General features: G+C 40.6%; 1 protein-coding gene across 2 annotated transcripts in view; it reads left to right on the top strand.

Annotated features, from left to right (window-relative positions):
- Positions 1 to 21028, top strand: part of LOC134353771 (oxysterol-binding protein-related protein 5-like) — a 139604-nt gene extending 118576 nt beyond the window's left edge. Inside the window, exons 17-22 of one of the 2 annotated variants that reach the window (XM_063062125.1) lie at positions 1163 to 1299; positions 5299 to 5484; positions 5974 to 6109; positions 7700 to 7820; positions 15389 to 15485; positions 20173 to 21028. In XM_063062125.1, coding sequence (XP_062918195.1) covers positions 1163 to 1299; positions 5299 to 5484; positions 5974 to 6109; positions 7700 to 7820; positions 15389 to 15485; positions 20173 to 20308 — 813 coding nt within the window. In that variant the 3' untranslated portion in view covers positions 20309 to 21028. The remainder of the gene's footprint in view (positions 1 to 1162; positions 1300 to 5298; positions 5485 to 5973; positions 6110 to 7699; positions 7821 to 15388; positions 15486 to 20172) is intronic. The other variant, XM_063062126.1, reaches the window with a different exon arrangement.
- Positions 21029 to 27250: the final 6222 nt, after the last annotated feature.

Below are 27250 nucleotides of genomic sequence, written 5' to 3'. Positions count from 1 at the left end.
CTGATTTTGAAATCAATTCTTTGCTTTTGAGTGGCTTTTCTGTTCATCCAAATTTCCCCGTCCATCTTCAGCACCTTCTCAACGAGCATTTCTTCCACTGTGAAACTGGGTGGTTTGTGTCATCACAATACTGAAATGTTGAAGCATCACAGATGAGATTAGTGCTATGTTGAGCCCTCATTCACAGTGCTGGTCAATATGATTAGTCTGGGCGTTTGATGGTTGTGTGGACATAATGGGCTGAGAGGCATGTTCCTGTGCTGTAGGACTCTCAATCATATGTTTGCATGCTCACCACTGAATCAACTTGTGGTATGCTAGTTGAAGTCCTGAAGAAGTCAGCTAATTCAGCACACTGACTGGGGATCTTCCAGTCAATTTAGCTTATTACCACAATAGATCATTTTAAGACCAACAATTTACTTTATAGCTTCTGTTTACAGGAATCCCACAGCTATAGAACAAGTCTCTCACATATCTACATTTGTATGAGGCTTATTTACTCAATTATCACTCAACTGAGACAGACTGCATCATAATCTTGACTGTTCCTTCACTTTCCCCCAAAAGACACTAGTATCAACTCCGCTCAAATGAGACCAATCGCTTAAAAGTTCGTTGGCCTTTTGGGTTCAATATGAAATGAGTTGCCCAATGTTCATTTAGTTTGAGGTAGTCATGTGACAGCTGCAACACAAGTCTCCTAATATGTACTGAAATTGGATACTAGATTGACTTGAGAATGCCGAAGGGGAAAATAAGAAGTAACAGGTTGTGACTGGAGCTAACCATTGGTGAAGTGTTTAGTGGGTCTAATTTTTTGACCAACATGTACCATACGTAAACTGGACTTTCCTGATGGGATTGTTAGAAAGATCTTTAGTTGCATCAAACCAATTCTGTATCTACTTCATCACTTAGTTCTTGATGTGAAATTGCTCTATATCTAGTTATTGGATCAGTATTTAACATTTTCTTCCCTATGTGTAATCCATGTACAAGATGCTTAATATATTCTGTAAGTTCCCTTACTTTCATAAGAAAAGTAAATTGAGGCAAACAGTTTTCTAGTTAATAATAAAAACATTGATGGAATAGAAAGAACATAAAATCTGAAATCAAACCTTTCCACATTAGTCAGTGTTTTCCTTCTCTGCAACAGGATCGGGAGGTTTTTATTCAGGAGAAAAAAACTGGAATACCTGTTACATTCTGGAATGTCACAAGTGAGATTCGGAAAGAGCGTCTAGTCCGTCATATTGTGTGGTTGGAGGAGCAGGGTGAATTTGAGTCTGAAAGGTATGTCAGACAAGAAACAAATAACAGCAAAGCTTTAAATAAAGCAAGAGACGTAGTTGCTACAAGGTGAGTTTGCCAAAGAAATTATAAAGTGAGTTCTGTACATTAGCTGCAGGAACTCACTTCTACCTTTCATTTTGTAACACTAGAATCGTTCAGCTAGTCTGAACCCACAGTATCAAATCAGTATCATTTTGAAGTTTATATCAGTTCAGCTTCATCTTAACATTGAGTGATAAAGTTGTGAATTTAAGACCTAATCCAAGCTTAGAGATGTTGTGATACTCAGGTAGCTTCCTTGAGATGATATTAACTATGAGGATTTTTTTTATCTATTCTGGTGTACATTTCTAGTGTTTGGAGCAACATTCTTTTTTACAACCACACAAGACGCAGATTAACTGGTCAAAATATCTTTGTTTACTGAATGGATTAGTATCCATTGGATTTGAAAGCAATCAGTTGAGTGAAATAGTTGGAATGTTTCTGAGAGTTGAGATGAGCATGAACTGTGAGTATGTGTGTTTAAGTTTGCTCTTACAGTTATACTTAATCCTGTCCTAGATGAGCAGATGTCCACTGAGATGTTTGGTACTGGGAGCTGCCCAGTTGCCTTAGAATTTAATCTGATCTGATCTGACCTGATCATGGTTTATTCATTATAACGTAGAATAAGCCATTGCTAAAATATTGATTATAGTCTGTAACAGGCACTATTTTTGAGTGAAATTGTATTTACTTTAAGTGCTGAAGATTGGGAATGTGGGCCAGGTGTACAGCGAGTGCTGGCATTCAGAAACATGGGTCAGGCCTGCCATCAATACGTTCTTAATGAAGACTTGGAAAAAGTAGACCACTTCTCGCATCGCAGGAGCCACCTCTTGGCAATGACAAAATTCACCACTGCATTCAATACACCAGAACAGCCTCCGGTTCATTAAAGAAATGACTACAGTGGATTCTGGTTAGCTGGGACACTTCGGGATCTGTACAGTTTGGTCCAGTTAGGCAGCTGCCCTAATTAACTGAAGTTTAATGGAAATAGTTAAAAATGTATCAAAACGACAAACTACAATTTAACTGAGTAATAAATTTCATGTTCAAATGAAATACAGAACAATTTGGAACTAAAAATACTACTGCAGCACTATAAAACTGTGTATTAATTAGCTACTAATAGTTAACCATGGAGGAATTCATCCAGCGTACGTTGCCATGTTCTTTAGATTGATTGTAAATGAACAAAATTAGTGCAGACAACTACTGCAGATAACGGACAGCCTTCATACAATGCTTTCGACAAGAACACCATCCAAATCTTCATTTTCATTGTAAAATGCAAGATGATTGTTGATACCTTCAAATTCTTCATAGTTCCTAACTTGTTGAAGTAGTGAAATCATTTCATTTTCACTCCCAGCTATTTCTGGCACCTCCAAGCCTGAACGCTCGAAACTGCAGTGACCAAAACGGTTCTGAGTTGTCTTACTGCTTATTTCTCACCAATTAGCAGTAATAAAAATCACTGCTTTTGAAACACAAAACTAGCTTTATTTAAAAACTGTTCACTCTAAGTACGTTTAGTGTTTAATGGCCACACAAATGCCATGACTGACACTAGTTAGAAACTTCAGCAACAGTCTCCTGTCACAATTAAGCGGTGTAGAGTCTCAAATAAATGAAGGGAATCCCAGCTATTTTCTCAATTAGTTTTTGTTCTTTAATTGGTGTCCCAAATGCTTCGATTAACCAATGGCCCAATTAACCACAATCCACTGTATTTGAAAATCAATACCTTAGACACTGCCACAATTTTCATTGTGGCAAACTCCCACAGCTTACTGCTGGAAGTACCATAGAGTCTTGTCATCTTCAGAAGTTTTCTGATGACTCTGCCATAGTTGGATGCATCAGCAAGGGAGACGAGGCTGAGTACAGGGCTACGGTAGGAAACTTTGTCACACGGTGTGAGCAGAATTATCTGCAGCTTAATGTGAAAAAGACTAAGGAGCTGGTGGTAAACCTGAGGAGAGCTAAGGTACTGGTGACCCCTGTTTCCATCCAGGGGGTCAGTGTGGACATGGTGGAGGATTACAAATACCTGGGGATACGAATTGAAAATAAACTGGACTGGTCAAAGAACACTGAGGCTGTCTACAAGAAGGGTCAGAGCCGTCTCTATTTCCTGAGGAGACTGAGGTCCTTTGACATCTGCCGGACGATGCTGAGGATGTTCTATGAGTCTGTGGTGGCCAGTGCGATCATGTTTGCTGTTGTGTGCTGGGGCAGCAGGCTGAGGGTAGCAGACACCAACAGAATCAACAAACTCATTCGTAAGGCCAGTGATGTTGTGGGGATGGAACTGGACTTTCTGACAGTGGTGTCTGAAAAGAGGATGCTGTCCAAGTTGCATGCAATCTTGGACAATGTCTCCCATCCACTACATAATGTACTGGTTGGGCACAGGAGTACATTCAGCCAGAGACTCATTCCAACGAGATGCAACACAGAGCGTCATAGGAAGTCATTCCCGCCTGTGGCCATCAAACTTTACAACTCCTTCCTTGGAGGGTCAGACACCTGGGCCAATAGGCTGGTCCTGGACTTATTTCCTGGCATAATTTTCATATTACTATTTAATTATTTATGGTGCAACTGTAACGAAAACCAATTTCCCCCAGATCAATAATATATCACTATGACTATGAAGCAGAAGGTTTACGGTGGCAAGTAATTGATACTTTCAAGGAGACAGGTGGCTGGTAAATATTGGGTTTATTAGCAAAACCCGTTTCATGACTGCAAAGATAATAGATACCAACATGATGGAAGTACCTGTCTGATCAGGCAGCATCTATGGATGCCAAACCAAAATTAATGTTTCAGCTTGATGTTCTCTGATTTTCAATTTTTCCTCAGTCTTGATAAAATGGGTTTTAAATTGCAGAGAAAAGGGGATTGAATAAAAGGAATGTCTCTGAAGAGTGGAGACCAAGAAAGAGTGAATGGCACAAATGTTGCCAACTGAGTGATAAAGTCAATGATGATTGCATCATCTGACTGACAAAATGCAAGTGGAAAGCAATAAACAAGGGCAGAGAAAAAAATGAATTGTTTCAGTGAGGTGCAAAATACCATAGTTACTGCAAAAGTGAAACTAAAGGGGAATGCTACAAGTACTCAACAGATCAGGCAACACTTGTAGAGACAAAAATGTTGAGTTAATATTACAAAATGATGACATTTTATCAGAACTCACCAGTTCTGATATAAATTAGAAAGACTGATTGTCTAAAGTTGTTGAATTCAATCCCAAGGCCAGTCACTTGCCTCGTCAGTCAGAATGATGACATGACGTTCATCGAGCTTACTTCGGGGTTATTCGAAAAGTGTAAGGCATCAAAGTCTGAGAGGTAAGAGTGGAAGTGGGATGGGTAGCTGATAGGCAGCTGGAAGCTCAGAGTTGTCTGGTGAACTAAACAGAGCTGACACCCGATTTACATTTGTTTACCCCAATGCAGAGGAGCACAGAATGCAGTTTACTTAAATGTACCAAACGTAAGTGAATCAAACTCATGCAAGAAATAGATCCTACAGAATGCTGGTAGGGAAGCAAAGGTAGTATCACACTGCCAGTAGCAGTAAACACGTATTGAACTGTGGAGGCTGTTGGGAAGGACGATGGAGAGAAGTGAACTTTCATAGCTATGGGTGGGAAGGGAGGGTGTGAGAACAAAAGTATCAGTAAAGTAACAATTGACAGCGCTGTCAATGTATTGCATAAAATGTCACCGATCTGTTTCTTCCTTTACATGGGCTACCTGGCCTGCTAAGCATTTCCAGTTTTATTTAAAATTTCCAGCATTTGCAGCTCTGTTTTTGCCCCTGCGTGAATGAGTTTAATTTTGCAGCCAGGACTTGGCATGTTGCTGTATTCATTGGGTAGGTACGAATGCAGCACTACAGAAGGAATTTTAATCTGTTCTGCTATTTTCCTAGGCTCTGGCAGAGGGTGACCAGAGCAATAAAGAACCATGATCAGGAACAGGCTACACAGGAGAAGTTTATTCTGGAGGAAGCACAACGCAAAACTGCCAAAGAGCGTAAAGAACAATGTCAGGATTGGGTGCCAAGACTCTTCCAACAGGACGAAGCAACAAAGAAATGGAAATACAAGTTCACTGAGTATGTACCACTTATCTGACACGTCCTTGTATATTTATAATGGACATTTCAAATTACTGTCCAGTGCAAATTCCCTAACAAATAATCCCTACCATTCAAATACTCAGAGTTGAATGTCATAAACATTTGTGGAAATACACTGTTTACTGTCATAGAAAATTAGACCACATGTGATATTTCTGGTCCATCACTAAGGAGTCTCATCATCTGGGATAGACCCTCTTCTCATTACCAACATCAGGGAGGAGGTACAGAAGTGTGAAGACCCACACTCAATGATTCAGAAACTGTTTCTTCCCCTCTGCCATCAAATTTCTGAAAAGTCCATTAACACTACCTCATTATTTCTTTATTTTTGCACTGTTTATTAATTTTGTCATTTATAGTGAGTTCTAATGTCTTTACATTGTGCTGCTGCTGCAAAATAACCAATTTCACATCATATAAGTCAATGATAATAAACCTGGTTCTTTCTTTTCTTCCTTGTAGTACCTGTCCCTGGGACACAGCAAATGATATCATCCAGTTTGAGAAAGATGGAATTGTGCAGACAAGAGTCCGACACAAATTACTGACAGCAAAGTCACTGAACAGCAACGGCACCAGAAGTCAAATTGGGCAACAGGTCATTATTAAAAATATTTGGAGTACTGCAGACAGTTCTGGTCACCACACTTATAGGTTCAATGTGATAGCAATAGAGGAGTGCAAAAAGGATTCACCAAGAAGTTGCTAGGAACAGAGAGCCGTAATATTAAGGAGAGGTTGGTTATTCTGGGTTTATTCTCATTGGAAGTTTGGAGGCTGAGGGTTCATATTAAAGCTTTATGAAATCATGATGGGCAGGATTGAATGCCAAGAGTAATCTTCTATGGGCAGGACAATCTGGAACTAGAAAGCAGAGGTTTTAGGTGAGAAGGGATAAATTTAAAGTTCTGAGAGGTAAGTTTTCCATGGACGGGGGGGGTGGTTATCTGCAGTGAGCTGAAGAAGGGTAAATGTGACATACAATCACAATTGGATTAGTAAATATGCAGATGATACTAAGATAGGTGGAGTTGTGGATAATGAAGTAGGTTTTCAAAGCTCGCAGAGAGATTTAGGCCAGTTAGAAGAGTGGGCTGAAAGGTAACAGATGGGAGTTTAATGCTGATAAAAATGAGGTGCTACATTTTGGTAGGACTAATCAAAATAGGACATACATGGTAAATGGTAGGGCATTGAAGAATGCAGTAGAACAGCGGGATCTAGGAATAATGGTGCATAATTCCCTGAAGGTGAAATCTCATGTGGATAGGGTGGTGAAGAAAGCTTTTGGAATGCTGGCCTTTATAAATCACAGCATTGAGTATAGGAGTTGGGATGTAATGTTGAAATTGTACAAGGCATTGATAAGGCCAAATTTGGAGTATTGTGTACAGTGCTGGTCACTGAATTATAGGAAAGATGTCAACAAAATAGAGAGAGTACAGAGAAGATTTACTAGAATGTTACCTGGGTTTCATCTCCTAAGTTACAGAGAAAGGTTGAACAAGTTGGGTCTTTATTCTTTGGAGCATTGAAGGTTGAGGGGGGACTTGATAGAGGTATTTAAAATTATGAGGGGGATAGATAGAGTTGACGTGGATAGCCTTTTTCCATTGAGAATGGGGGAGATTCAAACAAGAGGGCATGAGTTGAGAGTTAGGGGGCAGAAGTTTAGGGGTAACATGAGGGGGAACTTCTTTACTCAGAGAGTGGTAGCTGTGTGGAACGAGCTTCCAGCAGAAGTGGTTGAGGCAGGTTCGATGTTGTCATTTAAAGTTAAATTGGATAGCTATATGGACAGGAAAGGAATGGAGAGTTACGGGCTGAGTGCAGGTCAGTGGGACTAGGTGAGAGTAAGAGTTTGGCATGGACTAGAAGGGCCTAGTTGGCCTGTTTCTGTGCTGTAATTGTTATATGGTTATATGGTATAGGTACTTAAATCAAGCTCAAAGTTGTTCTGATCCCATCAATCTGACTTCCTTTTTGGATTTCTTATCCATGATGTAAGAGAAAATATAGAATTATCCTTCTATTGTGTTTACACATTCTTTAATCCTTCCTCAAAGTATACTTAAAATTTGATCAATAACTATTAATGAAAAATACAGATCAGTTATGAGTTACACTACCTTTTTAGCATATTTAACAATAGGTATATGAATTGCTGACAAGTGCTTTTTGTTGGTAGGTCCAAGTTCAGGAATGTGTTGGGTGCAAAAACAGTGATCTTCCGATACCCAACAGATCGCAGAACACAGAGAGCAGTTGTTCAACACCAGAACCAGTACAAGATGACTCGTCTGATGACAGTAGGTGTTGTTTTCCCAAATACTCAAAGTGAACTGATCACATGGTAGCATCTTTCTGGGTTCCAAGCTTTTAGAAAGTCATTTATGTTGGCCTGAAGGAAGCAATACCTGAACAAATTTATCATTTACATCCTTCTGTTGCATTCCACTTGGGACCAGCTGAGGAAGATGAGCATCTGACTGGAAGGAATAGTCTTCCCAATTTATTAAAGCAAACTGAAGCACAATATACCCTTCGTGACAGAGCTGTCTAGTCCATGCCCAAGCTTTCATATATTGTATGTAGGTTGATCTCAAAAAGAATTAGGATTTTTATGTACCTCTGGGAAAGTTAATATTAGCCAGGATTCCTCACCTTTACTGTATCCAGTGGCTCATGTAAAATCTACATGCTATAAGACACAAGAGCAGAAATAGACTATTCAGCCCATCGAATCTGCTCTGCCATTCAAGCATGGCTGATCTATTATCTCTCAGTACCATTCTCCTGACTTTTCCATGTAACCTTTGATGCCCTCACGAATCAAGGGGAGGGTATGTCGACTCAGACCATGACAGGCTTGCGTTGGGCATTTTCATGCCTTACATGCCTTGACAAATCAAGAACCTGTCAATCTCCACTTTAAAAATACCTAATAAACTGCTGTCTATGGCAATGAAGTCTACAGATTCACTACCCTCTGACTAAAGAAATTCCTCCTCATCTTTGTTGTAAGTGGATGTCCTTCTATTCTGAGGCTGTGCCCTCTGGTCCTGGACTTCCCCACTATACGGATCATCCTGTCTATATCCACTCTATCCAAGTGTTTAAATATTTGGTAGGTGTCAATGAGATCCCCCCTCAGTCTTCTGAACTCTAGAGGACTCAGAGCCATCAAACATTCCTCATGTGTTCAGTCTATTCCTGGAATCATTCTCATGAACCTCCTCTGGAAGCTTTCCAATTCTAGCACATCTTTTCTTAGATAAAGGACCCAATACTGCTCACAGTACTTCAGGTGCAGTCTGACCCATGCTTTATAAAGCCTCAGTATTACAGCATTGCTCTTTTATACTAGTCTTCGGAAATGAATGCAAACATTGCACTTGCCTTCCTTACCACTGACTCAACCTGTAAGGTAACCTTTAGGGAATCCTGCACAAGGACTCCCAAGTCCCTTTGCACCTCTGATTTTTGAATTGTCTACCTGTTTAGAAAATGGACTAGAAAATTCCTTCTACTAAAGTGCATGACTACACACTTCCTACACTATATTCCATCTAGTACTTCTGCAGACTCCCCACTTCCTTAACACTACCTGCCCGTCCACCTATCCTTATATCATCCATAAACTCTGCTACAAAGCCATCAATTTCATCATTCAAATCATTGACATATAACATGAAAAGAAGTGACCCCAACACTGAGCCCTGCAGAACACCACTAGCCACTGACAGCCAACGAGTAAAGGCCCTGTTTATTCCCACTCTTTCCCTCCTGTCAGTCAGCCAAGCTTCTATCCATGCTAGTATTTTTTCCAGTAATATCATAGGCTCTTATCTTGTTAAGCAGCCTCGTGTGTGGCACCTTGACGAAGGGCTTCTGAAAATTCAAGTAAACAGCATCCACTGATGCTCCTTTGTCTATCCTGTCTGTTATTTCCAACAGGTTTGTCAGGCAAGATTTCCCTTTCAGGAAACTATGATGACTTTGGCCTATTTTACCATGTGCCTCCAAGTATCCTGAAACCACATCCTTAATAATGGATTCCACCCTCTTCCCCCAGTCCTCTGAAACCATTGCAAATTCTACTGATTCTTTAAAGATCAATACTAGTGCCTCCACAATCTCTTCAGGAACATCTTTAAGAACCCTGGGGTGTAGTTCATCTGGTCCAGGTGACTTATCTACCTTCAGACCTTTCAGCTTCCAAAGCATTTTCTCCTCAGTAATAACTACTACACTCACTTCTGTCCCTTAACACTCTCAAATTTCTGGCGTACAGCTGGTGGCTTCCACACTGAAGATTGACGCAAAATACTTATTAAGTTTGTCCACCATTCCTTTGCCCTCATTACTACCTGTCCAGCATCATTTTCCTACTGTCCAATATCCACTCTTGCCTCTCTTTTGCACTTTATACATCTGAAAAAACTTTGGGTATCCTCTTTGATATTATGGTCTGGCTTATTTTATTTTATCTTTTCTTTCCCTATGGCTTTCTGTTGGTTTTTAAAAGCTTCCCAGTTATCTAGCTTCTCACTTTGACTTCCCTTGTCAGCCACAGTTACTTTATCCTCCCTTTAGAACAGCAGTCCCCAACCACTGGGCCGCAAGGCATGTGCTACCGGGCCGCAAGGAAACGATATGATTTGGCGATAGGAGTCAGCTGCACCTTTCCTCATTCCCGGTCATGCACTGTTGAGCTTGAACGCACGCAAGGTCATTACCCCCGCACGCCATCCATGTCAGCGCGGGAAGGAGATCAACTCCTCGAGCTTGTAAATGACGGTGGGCTGAAAAGTATGTTTGACATAACATCTCTGCCAGCATTCTGGATCAAAGTCAAGGCTAAGTATCCTGAGGTAGCCACGAAAGCACTGAAAATGTTGCTTCCATTTCCAACATATTTCCGCGAAGTGGAGTTTTCTGTAATGAATGCAACGAAAACTAAATTGCGGAATAGACTGGACATAAGGAACCCCCTTCGAGTATTGCTGTCTCCCATCACCCCTCAATAGGACCGTCTTGTTGCAGGAAAACAGGCCCAGAGCTCCCACTGATTCAGCGATATTGGTGTGTTGCAATGATTCTATATGTTCATACAGGGAAAATGTGTGCTGCGTGTTCAATATCCAAACATTAAAATGTTATGATGCTATTGACTTAAGTGACTTATTACTATATTCATGCGAGGAAAATATGCGCTGTGTTTAATATTAAATTCATTAGATAAACCCTTTTAGAAACGAAATTGAGTGTATTAGCCACTTATAAGTGATTTATAGTCTTATCACCTATATTCCGGTCGTGATTAACACCCCCCCCCCCTCCACCGAACAGAATCGCCAAAAATGATTTGTAGAAAAAAAATCGGCAAGTACACGCATGCGCACACAGGTGCCCACGCAAGGCTTCATGGTCATGGTAGTCTTTCCCGGTCGGCCGGTCCGCAAAAATATCGTCAATAATAAACTGGTCTGCGGTGCAAAAAGGTTGGGACCCCTGCTTTAGAATACTTCTTCTATGGGATGTATCCATCTGCACCCTCCAAATTGTTTCTGGAAACTCCAGCCATTGCTGTTCTGCCAGCATCCCTGTTAGTGTCCCCTTCCATTCAAACTTGGCCGGCTCCTATCCCACGCCTTTTCCCTTTACTCCACTATAATACTGATATATCTTCTCCATCTCAAACTGTCATATCATGATCATTGCCTCCTAAGAGTTTCTTTACCCTCAGTTCCCTAATCAAATCTGGCTCACTACACAACACCCAATCCAGAATTGCCTTTCCCCAAGTGGGTTCAACTTTAAGCTGCTCTAAAAAGATCATCCCCTAGGCATTATACAAATTCACTCTCTTGGGATCCTTTTTTACCCAATCTACTTGTATATTGAAATCCCCTACTGCTATTGTAACATTGCCCCTATTACATGCTTTTTGTATCTCCCATTGTAATTTATATCTCACATTTTGGCTGCTGTCCAGAGGCCTGTATATAACTCCCATTAGGGTCTTTTTACTCTTGCAATTTCTTAACTCTACCCACAAGGATTCTACATCTGCTAATCTTATGTCACCTCTTTTAAAGGATTTCATTTATTTTTTTTTAAACCACCAGAGCACCCCGCACCCTCTATCTACCAGCCTGTCCTTTCAATACAATGTGTATTCTTAGATGTTAAGCTCACAACCCTGATCTTCTTTCAGGCATGACTCAGTGATGCCAACATCATAGTTGCAAATCTCTAACTTCACTACAAAATCATCTACCTTACTGTGTATACTGTGTGCATTCAAATACCACACCTTCAGTCCTGTATTCATCACCCTTTTCGATTTTGCCTCCATGTTACACTTCAAGGCATTCCACTGAATGCAATTTTGCCCTATCATCTGCCTATCTTTCCTCACAATCTCACTACACACTGCATCTACTTGTACACCAACTGCCCCGTTCTCTACCCTATCAATCTGATTGCCATCTCACTGCCAAACTAGTTTAAACCCTTTAAACCCTCCCCAACAGCTCCAACAAACTTGCCTGCAAAGATATTGGTCCTCCTCAGGTTCAGGTCATATCTTCCTCAAAAGTGATCCCAATGATCCAAATTCTGAAACCCTGCTGTTCACCATCAGCAAAGAAGAAACAACCCCCTACCTCAACATCTTTCAAATCATTGTGGAGGACTTCAGTCACGCTTGTTTGAAGAAATCTTTGTCCAATTATCATCAAAATATCACCTGCAGCACCAGGGATCCCAACACGCTCAACCACCATGATTAGGAAAGCCATTCCATGCCTAGACTGCATTTGGGAAATCAGATTGCTTGGCTGTCCACCTCCTACCTGCTGACAGACAGAGGTTAATGAGCAGGGCTCCAGAGATAAGGACAACAAAGAAGTGGTTGCAGGAGGCCAAGGGGCAGCTACGGGATTGCTTCAAGTTGGTAGACTGGGCGGTGTTCAAGGAGTCATCAGAGGATCTGAAGGAATACATCACAGTTGTCACAGTCTTTATAAAATGTCATAGATGAGTGTGTCCCCACAAAATCATTCAGACTCTTCCCCAACCAGAATCCCCGGATGAACAATGAGGTCCACAATCTGCTGAAGAACAGATCTGTGGCATTCAGGTCTGATGACCAAGTTAAATACAAGCTACACACACAAAATGCTGGTGGTACACAGCAGGCCAGGCAGCATCTATAGGAAGAAGTACAGTCGACATTTAGGGCCGAGACCCTTCATCAGGATAAATACAAGCTATCCAGGTACAATCTCTGAAAAGCCATCTTACATGCGAAGTGCCAATTTCAGACCAAACTTGAGTCACTGAAGGATGCTCGACAGCTGTGGCAGGGCTTGAATGCTATCAGCTCCTACAAAGTGAAACTAAGCAACAAGACTTCACTCCCAGATGAGCACGATGCCTTTTATGCTTGCTATGACCATCAAAAAAATGGAGGCACCTTTACAAACTCAGTGTGATGTACCCACCTGCTTAAGCAGGCTTCAGTTATACCGGTGCCTAATAACAACGCGGTAACCTACCTCAATGACTATTGTCCAGTAGCACTTGCATCAACTGTGATGAAGTACTTCCAGAAGTTGGTGATGAAACATATCAACCCCTGCAGCAGAAGCAAGTTGGATCTGCTCCAACACTTGCAGAGCATCAGATAGGAAAGGTTTCAGGGGATATGGATTAAACAATGGCAGACGGGACAAGATTAGATTGCAGTCACGGTTAGCATGGACCAGTTGGGCCGAATGGCCTGTTTCTTTGCAGTATGACTCTATAATTAGCCTTTCATTAGTGGATGCCATTTCCTTGGCTCTTCACTCAATTCTGGAACATCTGGGCAGCAAAGATACATACATCGGGATGCTCTTCACTGCCTACAGCCCAGCATTCAAAACTATCATCCCATTAAAACTAATCAATAAGCTTCAAGACTTGGGCCTCAATACCTCCTTATACAACTGGATCCTCTAGTTCATCACTTGCAGACCCCTGTCAGTTCAGTTTGGCAACATCTCCTCCACAATCAGCATCAGCACAGGTGTACCATAAGGCTGTGTTCTTAGCCCTCTGCTCTACTTGCTTTATACTTACGATTGTGATGGTAAGCACAGCTCTGACACCATATTTAAGTTTGCTGACGACACCACCGTGGTTGGCTGAATCAAACATGGTGATGAATCAATATTTAGGAGGGAAATTGAAAATCTGGCTGAATGGTACCACAACAACCTCTCACTCAGTATTAGCAAGACCAAGGAGATAGTTATTGACTTCATAGGAAAGAAACTAAAAGTCCATGACCTAGTCCTTAGATCCTTCAGAAGAACGGTCCTTGGTCCAGCACATAGTGCTATTGCAAAGAAGGCATGGCAGCATCTCAACTTTCTTAGAAGTTTGTGAAGATCGGGTGTATTATCTAAAACTTCGACAAACTTCTATAGATGTGTGGTGGAGAGTATATTGACTGGTTGCATCACTGCCTGGTATGGAAACACGAAAGCCCTTACCACCACTGAGGACATCTACGTAGAGCACTGCCACAACAAAGCAGGGCCCATCATCAAGAAACACAACCATCCAGGCCATGCTGCCATCAGGTTCTTGAACCAGAGGGGATAACCTCACTTGCCTCATCACTGAACAACCTATGGACTCACTTTCAAGCAACAAATTATCAAAAACATGCTTATTGATTTAGTATTTTCTTTTTGTTTTTGCACAGTGTTGTCTTTTGCACACTGACTGTTTGTCCATCCTGTTGGGTGCAGTCTTTCACTGATTCCATTGTGTTTCTTGTATTTGCTGTAAAAGCCAACAAGAAAATAAATCTCAGGTTTGTATATGGTGACATATATGTACTTCAATGATAAAATTTACTTTGAACTTATAAAAACTTTATGTATTTTTTTGTTTAGATTCTATGGTATATTTAACCTAGCAAAGGCCCCAAGTTACAGTATATTTCCTAATTCCAGTCTGGAACTGTTTAGAATACTTTACGTAGACTTCATATTGTGTCAATTGTTTTCTCGTTAGCTCTAGGTAAAGCTGGGTCGTCTTCCAGGGTTGTCAAACAAATAAAAGTTGGTCTTTTGATTTAATAAAGTGGTATGCTTCTTTGTTATATAGAACGGAAGTGTCAGAGACTGACCTTTGTTTACAAAATATAACCAATAGGTACTGGATCAGAATGTACCAAATGCAAGTAGATAAGATACTTACTTTTTTTTTACTGCACAAAAAATACCAATGGGTTGCTCATCGTCAGAGAGAAATGCAAACAAACATCCCATCCATGACAGATGGCAATCCTTCATTTAGCAATGGCACTGGAATGGAAATAAGATCACGCATAACCCTCTAACACTGGATGGTCAGATGAATAATTGACACATTAGCCAAGAAACTGGAGGGCTCCCAGCAACCACAAACACAATCACACAGAATTTAGTCGAACTAAGTTCAGTGAGGGTTCAACCCAGTTAGCCAATTGTACAGTATTACAATGCCATTAAAGCCGCAAGTCCTTTTAGGAATCCCGTACTCCATCCTTATCATTTAAGGTGCTGTATATCCTTTCAGTAAGTCTTAATAGGTAGTAGGGAAACAACAAGTATGGATGGGAGCATTGCTCTCTGATGTTGAGCAACCCACTGGTATTTTTTGTGCAAAGTAAACAAATCGACACTTCGGCATGAAAGTGGAGGCCTCCCAAACAGCCAATCTTGTAAGATCATCATTATGACTAGAAACTGGAGAAGGGGGAGGAACCAACAAAGACTAAAATGAAACTCTTTACTTTGAGCTTGAAGTTGATCTGTAATGTAATTTCTTGCAGGGTTGCTGTGTCCCAGGTGCAGAGAAGGAATGAATGAGCTAACAAATATTCATACAGCAATTCAATCCATTCAGAGAACACAGCAAGAAATTCACAGGTAAAGCAGCAGGCGTCATTTATCACAGTGTAGAAAGAAAGGACTCACTTCTATCTAGGCCGGTGACTCAGCATCCACTTCACTTGCCAGCCCTGGATGAACATACTTCGAGGAGGTTCGACTGTGTCATTTCTGAAAATGTAATTTACAGAGCACTGTGCTGTTTAAGAAAGTGTAGTCATCTCTGATGAAGTTCCTACCCCGGGATTCTCAATCTGCTGTCTCGGTTCAAAATTCTTTCAAATGTATACTGAATAACATAAAAGGTACAAAGGGCCACAGCCAACCCCTTGGATAACAAACCAGGAGAAATTCAAAGCTAGAATCTTGAAGTTAAATAAAGGTAATTATGAGTGCATGCTAGCTATAAAGCTAGCTAGCTAGCTAAACTTAATATGCGAATTATATTTAGCAGCATGATTGGGCAAGTACACAGCAGAAATATAAATAACAGCAGTGACAAAACTATTAATAAGTGTAAGGTGAAGAATTAGATAAAACTGGCTTGACACAGAAACAGATAAGAGTTTCTGTTGAATTTTTTTAAAAAAAGAAAAAGTGAGCATTGGTTGTATAGAGAAGGAGTTGAAGAAATGTAGATATGGCAAATGAATTAAATATGCAGTTTGCTTTAGTCTTTTCAATAGAAGTGACATCTTCAAAATAGCTGTAAATCTGAAATAGGAAGGCAACTAAATATTTGAAAAAATACCAAGGGAAGTAGTACTGGGGAAGATTGGATTATAAATAGCAAATTCTTTTATCTAAAAAGGGAAAGGGATCAGAAAGCAGGAAGCCACTGGTCAATTGGTCTGTTATTGGGAAAAAGTGTTAGAAACTACTATTAGAGTAATAGCAGGGCATGTAGGAGGGTAATCAGGCAAAATCAACATGGTTTAGAGAAAGGAAAATCATGTTTTCCCCTATGTTATTAAAGTTCTATGAAGAATTATCGATTTGCTGTGGCTAAAGTGAAACTAGGTTTGTATCAGACATTAGATAGAATGCCACTTCAGAAGTTGATACAGAAATTAAAAGTTTGAGGTAACTACTGGCGCAGGTGGAAGGTTGACTGGTTAACTACAAACACAACAGGAGGCATCAGTTGGTCTTTCTCTGGTTGATAAGATGTGGTAAGTGCTGTGCCAGAGGGACCAGTGCTGGGGCCTCAAGTTCAGAAGAAAGCATTAAAAGTATAGCTGCTAGATTTGCTGATTTTACAAATAAAAGCAGGAAAGATGTGCATCAGACACATGTAATATAGGATGGTATTGAATAAGAGTTTAGAATTGCGTGATGTTTTTTTTTTAAGTATTTACATGATACAGAGTGATCTTGACAGATGAGTGTACAGAGAATTTTTTTTTCTTCTGGTAGAATCTAGAACTGTGTATGATTTAAATAATAAATAAGAGAATCTGCAGTTGCTAGAAATCTTGAGCAACCCACACAAAATGCTGGAGTAGCTCAAAAATCAGGCAGCATCTACAGAAGAAAATAAACAGATGACCTTCTGAGCCGAGACCTTTCATCAGGACTAGGAACTCATATGATGAGCAACTCATATGTCGAGCTATTTTCACAAATCAACTCACTGCCAGATAATTGAAAAATAATGCGTTACGTATTTTTCAAAGGTCCGTGCAGATTACTCCCAGGTTGCAGTTTAAGTTGTATTTCTGGGGAAGCCGGAACAAGACAAATAGCAGAAATGATGAACAGTGTGGTCACAACGCCATTAACTAGTAGATGGAGGTGAGAGCTGTGGGGCAGGTAGTAAAAGTAGTATTAGTAATAAATTCTAAGTTGAACAAAGGATTAGTCAAAACTACTGTAAAACAAATAAAGCATTTAAATGGAAAGAATTAGAATTGTGAATTGGCCAAAGTAAACAATCATTAAGTGTGTAGATTATATAAAAAAACAAAAAGCACAAGTACAGCCACAGATTCCTCTCGGATACATGACATGAAAGTCATTAGTAAGATATAGGTGGGAGTTTAGTATAAAGTTCACAAGACATTTGAGGAAGAATGATGGAGGGGAAAGTATATCGTTGCTGATTAAGGATGGAGAAAGATGAAATACCAAACAGTAAGCAGGTTGGAGATAGAAATTCTTACGTGAAGTGTCACATTTCCATGTGTTTACGAATAACCAACTTGCTAAGTGTGGATGCTTTGAGTACTTCCCAATGAACTTCCAAAACATATTCCAGATCCTTTGTGTAGGACACACAAGTGTGTGTATACCTCTGGGTACATGCAATGATAACAACCAGTCCCTTTTGACATCATCTATGCAAAATTCATATACATGTTCAAAGCTGGGAATGACTAAAGGCTGATTTATACTTCTGCGTCAAATCGACGCCGTAGGTATGGCATCGCCGCGAACCCAACACACAGCCTACGTGGATCCCTACGCCATAGCCTGACGCGCACCTCTCCCAAAATGTAACTACGCCTTGCAGCAATGCAGACCGCAACAACTGTGATTGGTCCACTTGGTAGCATCGCATTTCCTCCTACGCTTCAATAGCTTCCCATTGGGCGACTAAAGGGCAGAGAAGGAACTCTGGATGCAATGCTTTCCATAAAGGTTTACAGACCTCCAAAGTTATGAAGGACACATTTCGCTTTTACGAAAGAAGACGTTCGCTTTAAACTTGTTTACACTGAAAAAGACTACCATCACCATGAAGCCTTGCACGGGCAGGTGTGTGCGCATGTGCGACGTGCCCGAATTGCAGAGCGACACAGACACACCAACGCACAAGTATAAATGCTCACAACGCGCATAGGCCACTTGCATAGGTTACGGCGTCGATTTGACGCAGAAGTATAAATCAGCCTTTAGGTCACTCACACAGAAACAGGTTCTTAACAGAGTTATTTTAATCAAAGGAGAAATGCATCACAGCGTCCTTGGGCAGAGACTGAGATGTTTTAACTTGCATCTTTAAAAATATTTCTTGTTCACTTGTACTCCCTCCCGCTGTCACTTATCATCCAAGCACATTTCCAAATGTCAAATTTCCGCAAAAACTGCACTCTCAGATCAAATGTCCTCTGATTAAACTTCCTCTGATCACCATCACTAAGAGTCTAACTCCAGTTCCAAACCTCCATCGTTCTACCCTTCAAAAATTCCCCACCCCCCCCCACAATCGACAGCTTGTCCATATTCTGCCACTAGTTGTATTTAAAAGAGGGGAAACTGTGGGTGCATTTATGCAGGCAGAACTCATCTATTGTGCTAGGGGACTATGCACAAAAGTAGTGTTGGCTCACAACAAAGCATTAGTTTAACTCACCATTTTTGCTGCCAATGAATTTCTAGACCTTTGTGGAGAAGAGAGAGGGAAAAAAAGCTCTGGTGGCAGTAATGAAATGCCATTTCACATTAATGGAGGGGAAAAAAACAAGGAAAACAAATGAGGCAAAACAAAATTGCTGGAAGAACACAATGAGTGGAGCAACATCTGTGGGATGTTCCAGGTCGAGACCTGTCAAAAATGCAGCATTTGAAACCTGTTTACCTGTTTATCACCCTCCAGTCTCTATGTCCACCTTTGCCTTCCTGTCTTGTTCCATCGGGTCCTTTAAAGAGGCTATGTTCCCTCACCGTGCTCAGTCCTGATGCAGGGTTTCAATCTAAAACATCAACATCTCCTTCCAACCCCTGACTCACCAAGTCTTCCAGCAGTTTCTTTTTGCTGATTCCTGCAGTACGGTGCTTGAGTCTATACAAAAGACAAAAGCTAGCATAAGGCTTTCAGCTAGAGAGATACAGAGGTAGAAAAAGGTAACAAATAGTTATGAAAAGTATGCATAGAAACTTAAAATATTATAATTAACACAAAGCAATTACAATAGAAATTGGCAAACAATGCAATGACCCAAAATTTTTACAGTTCCCTTCAAATATTCATTTTCCCTATCAGGGATTGGACCACCATAGAAACCTAGAGCAAGACAGAGCAGAGATAGATAGGGAGGATGTTTCTGATGACAGCTGCGTTCAGAACCAGCGATCACAGAAGTGAGATACAGATTGAGTACATTTAGAACCATGGTCAGAAAACATTTCTTCACCCAAAAAATTTTCTAGTGCAGTGACAATGGAGGTATTCAATATATTCAGCAGCAAGTCGAAATATTTCATGGGATTAAGGAACCAATGAAATATGTGAAGGAGACATAAACGTGTAAATCGCAAATTTAGATGTTCAGTGAAATGTTCAATGGCGGAAACAGATCCAAAGAGCCAAATGGTGCATTCATGTTCCTATTTTCTATGCTTAAAGTTTATGAAATAGTAATTTATAATTTGAGATATTTACGTCTTTAAGAGTTAAAAATGTACAATTGAAAGCATTAAACTCTCATTCCCGTCATCCTTTCATCTGTGGTTCTCACTCACCACTGAAAGGAGTGGTGTGCTGCATCCTGCAGAAGGCGATTGCCCCAACATACGTACTAAGAAATTTCAGAAAATTAAAGCTGCATTGCTGAAGTGAACATTTTTTTCTTACAAAGTAATAGGGCCAGGAACACAATTCTGTTGGGAGCTTGAAATCCAGAAATCGGGTTTAATCTTGCTTGTCATTGAAATTGAAAAGTGGGACTGCAAAAGTTTTATATTAACGAACTTAAATAAATCTCTGAATTATGCTTTTTTTCAGGAATCTCGCTGCACTTAACCAGCACACTTGTCACAAGCAATACATCTCATGGACCAGGCTTCTGTACCCACACTTGTGGCTTGTTATCTGTGTACTTGTATCATTCCAACTACTCATCAATTACTTTAATGGGTGAGCAGTGATCACTTTTAAGTGTATTGCAGACTATAAACAAGATCCTATTGGGGAAGAACGCAGAATTTCCATGGCATTAAGTGGGCTATCGGGTATCCTTCAGCCAATTTCCAAGGAGTGAGATGCTAGGAAAAAGAACTGAATAATTGAAAAAAAAACTGAATATTTGAACTTCTTCCAGTTAAATCTTGTTGTGGGTGGGGTTGTATCTATGGGTACATTTTCTGCACACCCCATCTCCAAGGAGAAACCAACCCCAAGTAGGCCTTAATGCTGAAGCCAAATAAAACTTCCAAAATGTGCATCCCTTTCCTTCCTCTTTTCATCTTTCTAATACAAAGCAATTTAGAATGCTTCTTCCCAAAATTATTTATAAACTATAGATGGTAATATTTGTGGTGTCTGGTTTGTATATTCTTTAAAATATAAATTTTGACACTTCGCTGCACTCGTGGGTGTTCCTTTCAGTCTGCTCTACCCCCAGGGTAGTCCCTATTTAAAATAACAATGTAAAGATCTGTTGCACCCTCTTGTGCACCTTGCCCTAAATAGGACTAAGTTCAAATGTCCCTAAGCATAACACTGCAGGGTATTGTAGGTTGAAACAGAAATGCCTCCAGGATGGCAAAACCTATAGTCATGAACTGGCAGTTTGCTCCATGTCTGCAATAAAATTTCACATCTATGACATTCTATGAATGAAATGTACAATATGTGTAAACAGATGCAGATAAATAAAAACAATTTTTGAAATCATAAATGAGTACTTCTTTAGTTTAAACCTTCCAATACCACAAGGGGCCATTTTAAAAACGATAATTCTATCATTGCTACTAAATGGGGATAATGATTCTTTGCCATTAACCATGTTTATTTTGGAATAACTGAAAGATGAAGACATGCTACTCTAGCACCTGTACATGATGTGCAGACCTAAAACTCTATTGCTGAGCTAAACATATCTGTTTAAAATTTAACATGGTTCTTAAACTCCAGTTTACCATCCTAATCGCATCATTTGGTGTATGATAGGATTCAACTGTAGCAGTCCACCACAGTAAATGTTCTTTTGCCTATCAGAAACTACATGTTTAACACGCCATTCTAAGCACCAAGGTGTTTTCTAAGCCAGTGCCCACTGGCATAAGTGAGAGCCTGTTACACAATAAGAAAACGGATGTGGTTCATTTAAGTACTTTGCATTTCCTGTTACCACACCAAATCAGTGCTGGATTTACATTCTTATCAACTCCTCATACATTTGTTACATAAATCATTTCAATGACCTCTAGTCAGGGAGATGGATAAATTTCAATGAAGCCATTCAGTAAGTGATCCACTAAATGATTTAGCAGCCATTTTTGCTCTCAACACCAATTATTTTCCTATCTCCTATATTGGAAAAGGAAGACTAGACAGGTAGGTTGCTCTGCACACTAGCAAACACAGCAACAAGAACTCATATTTACACTCAGTAGCTACTTTATTAAGTACACCTGCTCGTTAATGCATATATCTAATCAACCAATCATGTGGCGGAAGCTAAATGCATAAAAGTATGCAGACATGGTCAGAAGGTTCAGTTGATGTTCAGGCCAAATATTAGAATGAGGAAAAAATGTGATTCAAGTGACTTTGACCGTGGAATGATTGTTAGTGCCAGGCGGGGTGGTTTGAGTATCTAAGAGACTGCTGATCACCTGGGATTGTCACACACAACAGTCTCCAGAGTTTACAGAGAATGGTGTTGAAAATATAAAACATATACTGAGCAGCATTTTTATGGGCGAAAACGCCTTGTTAATGAGGGGGCAGAGGAGAATGGCCAGAATGGCTCAAACTGACAGGAAGGTGACAGTAACTGAACTAACCACCTGTTACAACAGTTGTGTGCAGAAGGTCTGAACACACAATACGTCGAACGTTCAGGTGGATAGGCTACAGCAGCAGAAAACCACACCCGGTTCCACTCCGATGGCTACTTTATTAGGTACATTCTTAAACTTAATAAAGTGGCCACTGAGTGTATGTAGGTCCAGAAATTTTCTCTAAACGTGAGCAGAGCAATACCAGCCATTCCTTTGATTCCTAATGCCAGGTGAGGAATTTAACCTGACTTTTCTGCATTACTTTCATTAGCACCTAAAACAATGTTCTGGCATTAAACTGCTCTTAATGGCATCGTAAAGAATGCAATGCTCAAAATTTGTCTCATGCTATTTTCAACATTAACAGTCTGAAAAAAAGGCTAGTTCTAACTTTCCCAACAAACTATCAGATTTTAACCAACCCTTCTTCTCCTAAACCGTGCTATTTAAACAGCAGTCAAAATGGATTCTTTGCCAGGATGTTCCATGGGATTGCAGCTTCTTGCGTTACCCCACACACTCAATGCCTTTGCTGTACACTCCAGGGTCTCTACCCAATAGTCCTCTGGCATTGAGTTGGAACTAGCTTTACAATGCCATTATAAAAGTGATTTGAGAAGCTGTAGAATTTTTACCATAGTAACATCTCCCACCTGCTTCACAGAATTAAAATATTTGATAAGCAGGGAGTTGGAACAGATGACTAACTTGGGAGATAATAAACATTTTGAAGCAGGGACCAGTAAAAAGTACAGAATTCCAGGGTTAGGGCTCACATTATCGTGTTTTTATTCTGATCTTTTCTGTCCTGGGACTCCAGACTCTCAGCAATGTTGGTGTTACAGAGTTTTAAAATTATTTTAATACAGAGCTTTAAAATTATTCTTATGACATTAAAAGTTATTCAGCACTGGAAGGCTTTGCCAACTCTCGCAGCTATCCTATTTCCCCAATCAATTGCTCGTAACCTATTTTCTCTCATGACAATCAACCTCCTAGTTCTCCTGTCACCCAACGACACAGTGCACGTGCTCCTATCTACATCAAAACTGCTGAGGTTGAGAGCTGCTCATTCCTACGAGTGAGCATCGCTTGTCCAGGTCAATCACGTAGATGCCATCCCCCAAGAATGTTTAATAACGTCTCTATTTCTTCAGGAGGCTGAAGAAATTTGGCATGTCCTTGGCGACCCTTACCAAGAAAGCATCCTATCTGGATGCAACATACATCAAAGTTGCTGGTGAACGCAGCAGGCCAAGCAGCATCTATAGAAGGGTCTCGGCCTGAAACTTCGACTGCGCCTCTTCCTATAGATGCTGATTGGCCTGCTGCGTTCACCAGCAACTTTGATGTATGTTGCTTGAATTTCCAGCATCTGCAGAATTCCTGTTGTTTTTCTATCTGGATGCACGATGGTTTGGTTTGACAATGGCTCAGCATGTGACCGGAAGAAACCGCAAAAAATTATGGACACAGCTCAGCACATCAAGGGAATCAGCCTCTCCAAGAACTCTGTCTATACTTGTCACTTCCTAAGTAAGGCAGCCAGCACCATCTCTCACTGCTCCCCATCTGTAATTTCTTGGCTCTTCAACTTTTCGACCACATTTTGACTCAGCCTCACTTTCACAGCCGTATATCCTTTCTTAGAACATGTCTCTGCCGCCAACTTACTCCAGTTGGCTTTAGGTTTCGTTTTCGAGCCTCTCAATTTGGACCTTCCGAGGATCCCAGGTACTCACATTTTATTGACTCCGCCTCTCGTCACTTCTCCCGTCAAGCTCTAAAGGCGACACTCTCCGCCATGAGGAGGTAGTTGGTGTCCCTATCCCAGACCCTTCCACACCTTCGGGACACTTTCTTCACCATCTGTACCTCTCATATCCCTTTTGCCAATCACCTGTCCAGCTCTTGGCTCCATCCCTCCCCCTCCTGTCTTCTCCTATCATTTCGGATCTCCCCCTCCCACTTTCAAATCTCTTACTGGCTCTTCTTTCAGTTAGTCCTGACGAAGGGTCTCAGCCCGAAACGTCGACTGTACCTCTTCCTAGAGATGCTGCCTGGCCTGCTGCGTTCACCAGCAACTTTCAGGTGTCCTGTTTATTGAAAGAACCCACCCACCCAGGACATTCTGTCTTCACTCATCTTCCATCAGGCAGAAAATACAAAAGCCTGAAAGCACATACCACCAGTCTCAAGGACAGCATCTACCATGCCGTTATAAGACTATTAAAAAGTTTCCTAGTACAATAAGATAGGGTCTGACCTCACAATCTACCTTGTCATGATCTTGCACATTGTTTACCTGCAACATACTTTTATCTGTTGCCCTTTATTCTGCATTCTGATATCGTTTTATCTTGTTCTACCTCAATGCACTGTGTAATGATTTGATCCGTATGCGTTTTCACTGTATCGCAGTGCATGTGACAATAATAACCAATTCCAATCCCTATTTCAACTCTTAGCTAACATTCCAGCCTCTAACTGATAGTAAACATCACCAGAAATTATTCACAAAGTGCAGTTTTAATATTATTATTGCGTCTCAGCAATAGCTTTATTATACTTGAATGCACAGAACAGTACAGTATAGGAACAGGCCCTTTGGTCCCTAAAGTTGTGTTGAACTTAATAAACTAATAATTAAAAGCCCACTAAACTAGTCCATTCTGCCCACAAGTCCAGATCCCTGCATTCTCTGCTTATTTGTGCCTATCTAAGCTCGATTGTATTTGACTACTAGCACCTAACAGTGCATTCCCTGCATATCTCCTTTCAGCATAACCTTCTCGTGCACTCTAGTATTAGACATTTGGCAGAGACATTAGATAAAGGGTAACATTTATCTTTTGATGGTATTATAACCATGGTAGGCAGGTGGTGGAAAGAGGGAATACTCAAGGTGGTAGATACCTGCCCTTGAAGTGACCAGATTTTTAGGAGTATAAAATTTACAAATAGTTAGAAGTCTACATAGGATCTCAACAACTGAGTTTTAACACTTTGCAGCAAATATCCATTGGCATCAATTAGGTATTATGGATTAAATAGGATGTATCAGGTTGTACAAAATACAGTTTTAGTTGTGTATTCATTACATAAATTACGAAAGATGGTCTGGAAATACAATCATATAGCTTTTTTTTATGGTGTATGTGACTGAACTGAAGTATAAAAGTGATTTTGCAAACTCCTGAGCATGGACAGCTGTCAGGGGAATTTGAATTCAGCACCACTGTGTGATATGCCTAAAATGAGTGGCAACTCGGTGTGTACAAATGATTGAAATTTGCATGAAGATGTGTTTGATGGTGCCAACGAAACTGTGAAGCATACATACACAGCTCAGAAACACTGACCTTTACCAGCAACGCAAATATTTATGCCAGAAACATAAACTGCTGGAATCCTTATTCAAGCTCCTACAAGTATATAATCTTCCCTGATGCATCAAAGGTCCTGACCTATCTGCATTCTGTACGTAAAGCCTTCACTTTCTTTGGAGGATGCTCCCAAATCTTCCCTGCATCTAATTTTACAGTGCCGTATTGAAGAAGTCCATAAGAAAAGCCAGGTGTCTTCCACTGAGTTTCTGTGGATAGAAGGCAAAATAAAAAAAGCGGTATCACTCTGATGGGATTACACAACAAACACTCCCAATTGCCACCAGGACATTAAGGAACAGATATGCAGGCGATGAGGGAAAGGTGCAAAAACAACACAGTTGTTGTCGTGGAGGCCTTCAACTTACCTGATACAAACTGAGATCTTTTTAGCACATGAGATTTAGATGGGGCAGAATTTGTTAGATGCATCCAACAGGGTTATTTAAGTCAGTATGTGGATTCTGTAACTAGAGGAAGGGCCATACTACAAGACAAGACAAAGGAGCAGAAGTAGGCCATTCGGCCCATGGAGTCTGCTCCGCAGCTCCCCCATGAGCTAAACTATTCACCCATCTAGTTCCAATTTCCTGCTTTTTCCCCACATCCCTTGATACCCTGACTAATTAGATACCTGTCAACCTCCTCCTTAAACACCCTCAATGATTGGGCCTCCACAGCTGTATGTGGCAACGAATTTCATAAATCCACAACCCTCTGGCTAAAAAAATTTCTCCTCATCTCTGTTTTAACTGGGTACCCTCTAATTCTAAGACTATGGCTTCTTGTCCTGGACTCCCCCACCAAGGGAAACAACTTTTCCACATCTACTTTGTCCAACCCTTTCAACATTCGAAATGTTTCTATGAGATTCCCTCTCATTCTTCTATCATGAATACAATCCAAGAGCCAACAAACGCTCCTCATATGTTAGCCCCTGCATTCCAGGAATCATCCTCGTAAATCTTCTCTGAACTCTCTCCAACATCAGTACATCCTTTCTAAGATAGGGGGCCCAGAACTGCAGACAGTATTCCAAATGAGGTCTCACTAATGCCTGATAGAGCCTCATCAACACCTCCTTACTCTTATACGCTATTCCTCTTGAAATGAATGCCAACATAGCATTCGTTTTCCTTACCGCCAATCCAACTTGGTGGTTAACCTTTAGGGTATCCTGCACGAGGACCCCCAAGTCCCTTTGCACTTCCGATTTTTGAACTTTCTCCCTATCTAAATAATAATCTGCCTGATTATTTCTTCTTCCAAAATGTACAACCGTACATTTGTCAACGTTGTATCTCATCTGCCATTTCTTTTCCCACTCTCCTGAACTGACTAAGTCTCTCTGCGACCTTTCCGTTTCTTCAACATTTCCTGCTCCTCCACCTATCTTGGTGTCATCTGCAAACTTAGCCACAAAACTATTTAATCCATAATCCAAATCATCGATATACATCGTAAAAAGAAGCGGCCCCAACACCGACCCCTGCGGAACACCACTAGTAACTGGCAACCAATCAGAATAGGATCCCTTTATTCCCACCCTTTGCTCTCTGCCTATCAGCCAATGCTCCAACCATTCCAATATCGTTCCTGTAATTCCATGGGCTCTCATCTTATTAAGCAGCCTCATATGCGGCACCTTATCAAAGGCCTTTTGAAAATCCAAATACACCACATCCACAG

This window comes from Mobula hypostoma, chromosome 11 (assembly GCF_963921235.1).
Source record: "Mobula hypostoma chromosome 11, sMobHyp1.1, whole genome shotgun sequence".
NCBI lineage: Eukaryota > Metazoa > Chordata > Chondrichthyes > Myliobatiformes > Myliobatidae > Mobula > Mobula hypostoma.
This window is presented reverse-complemented; position numbering and strand designations above follow the sequence as displayed.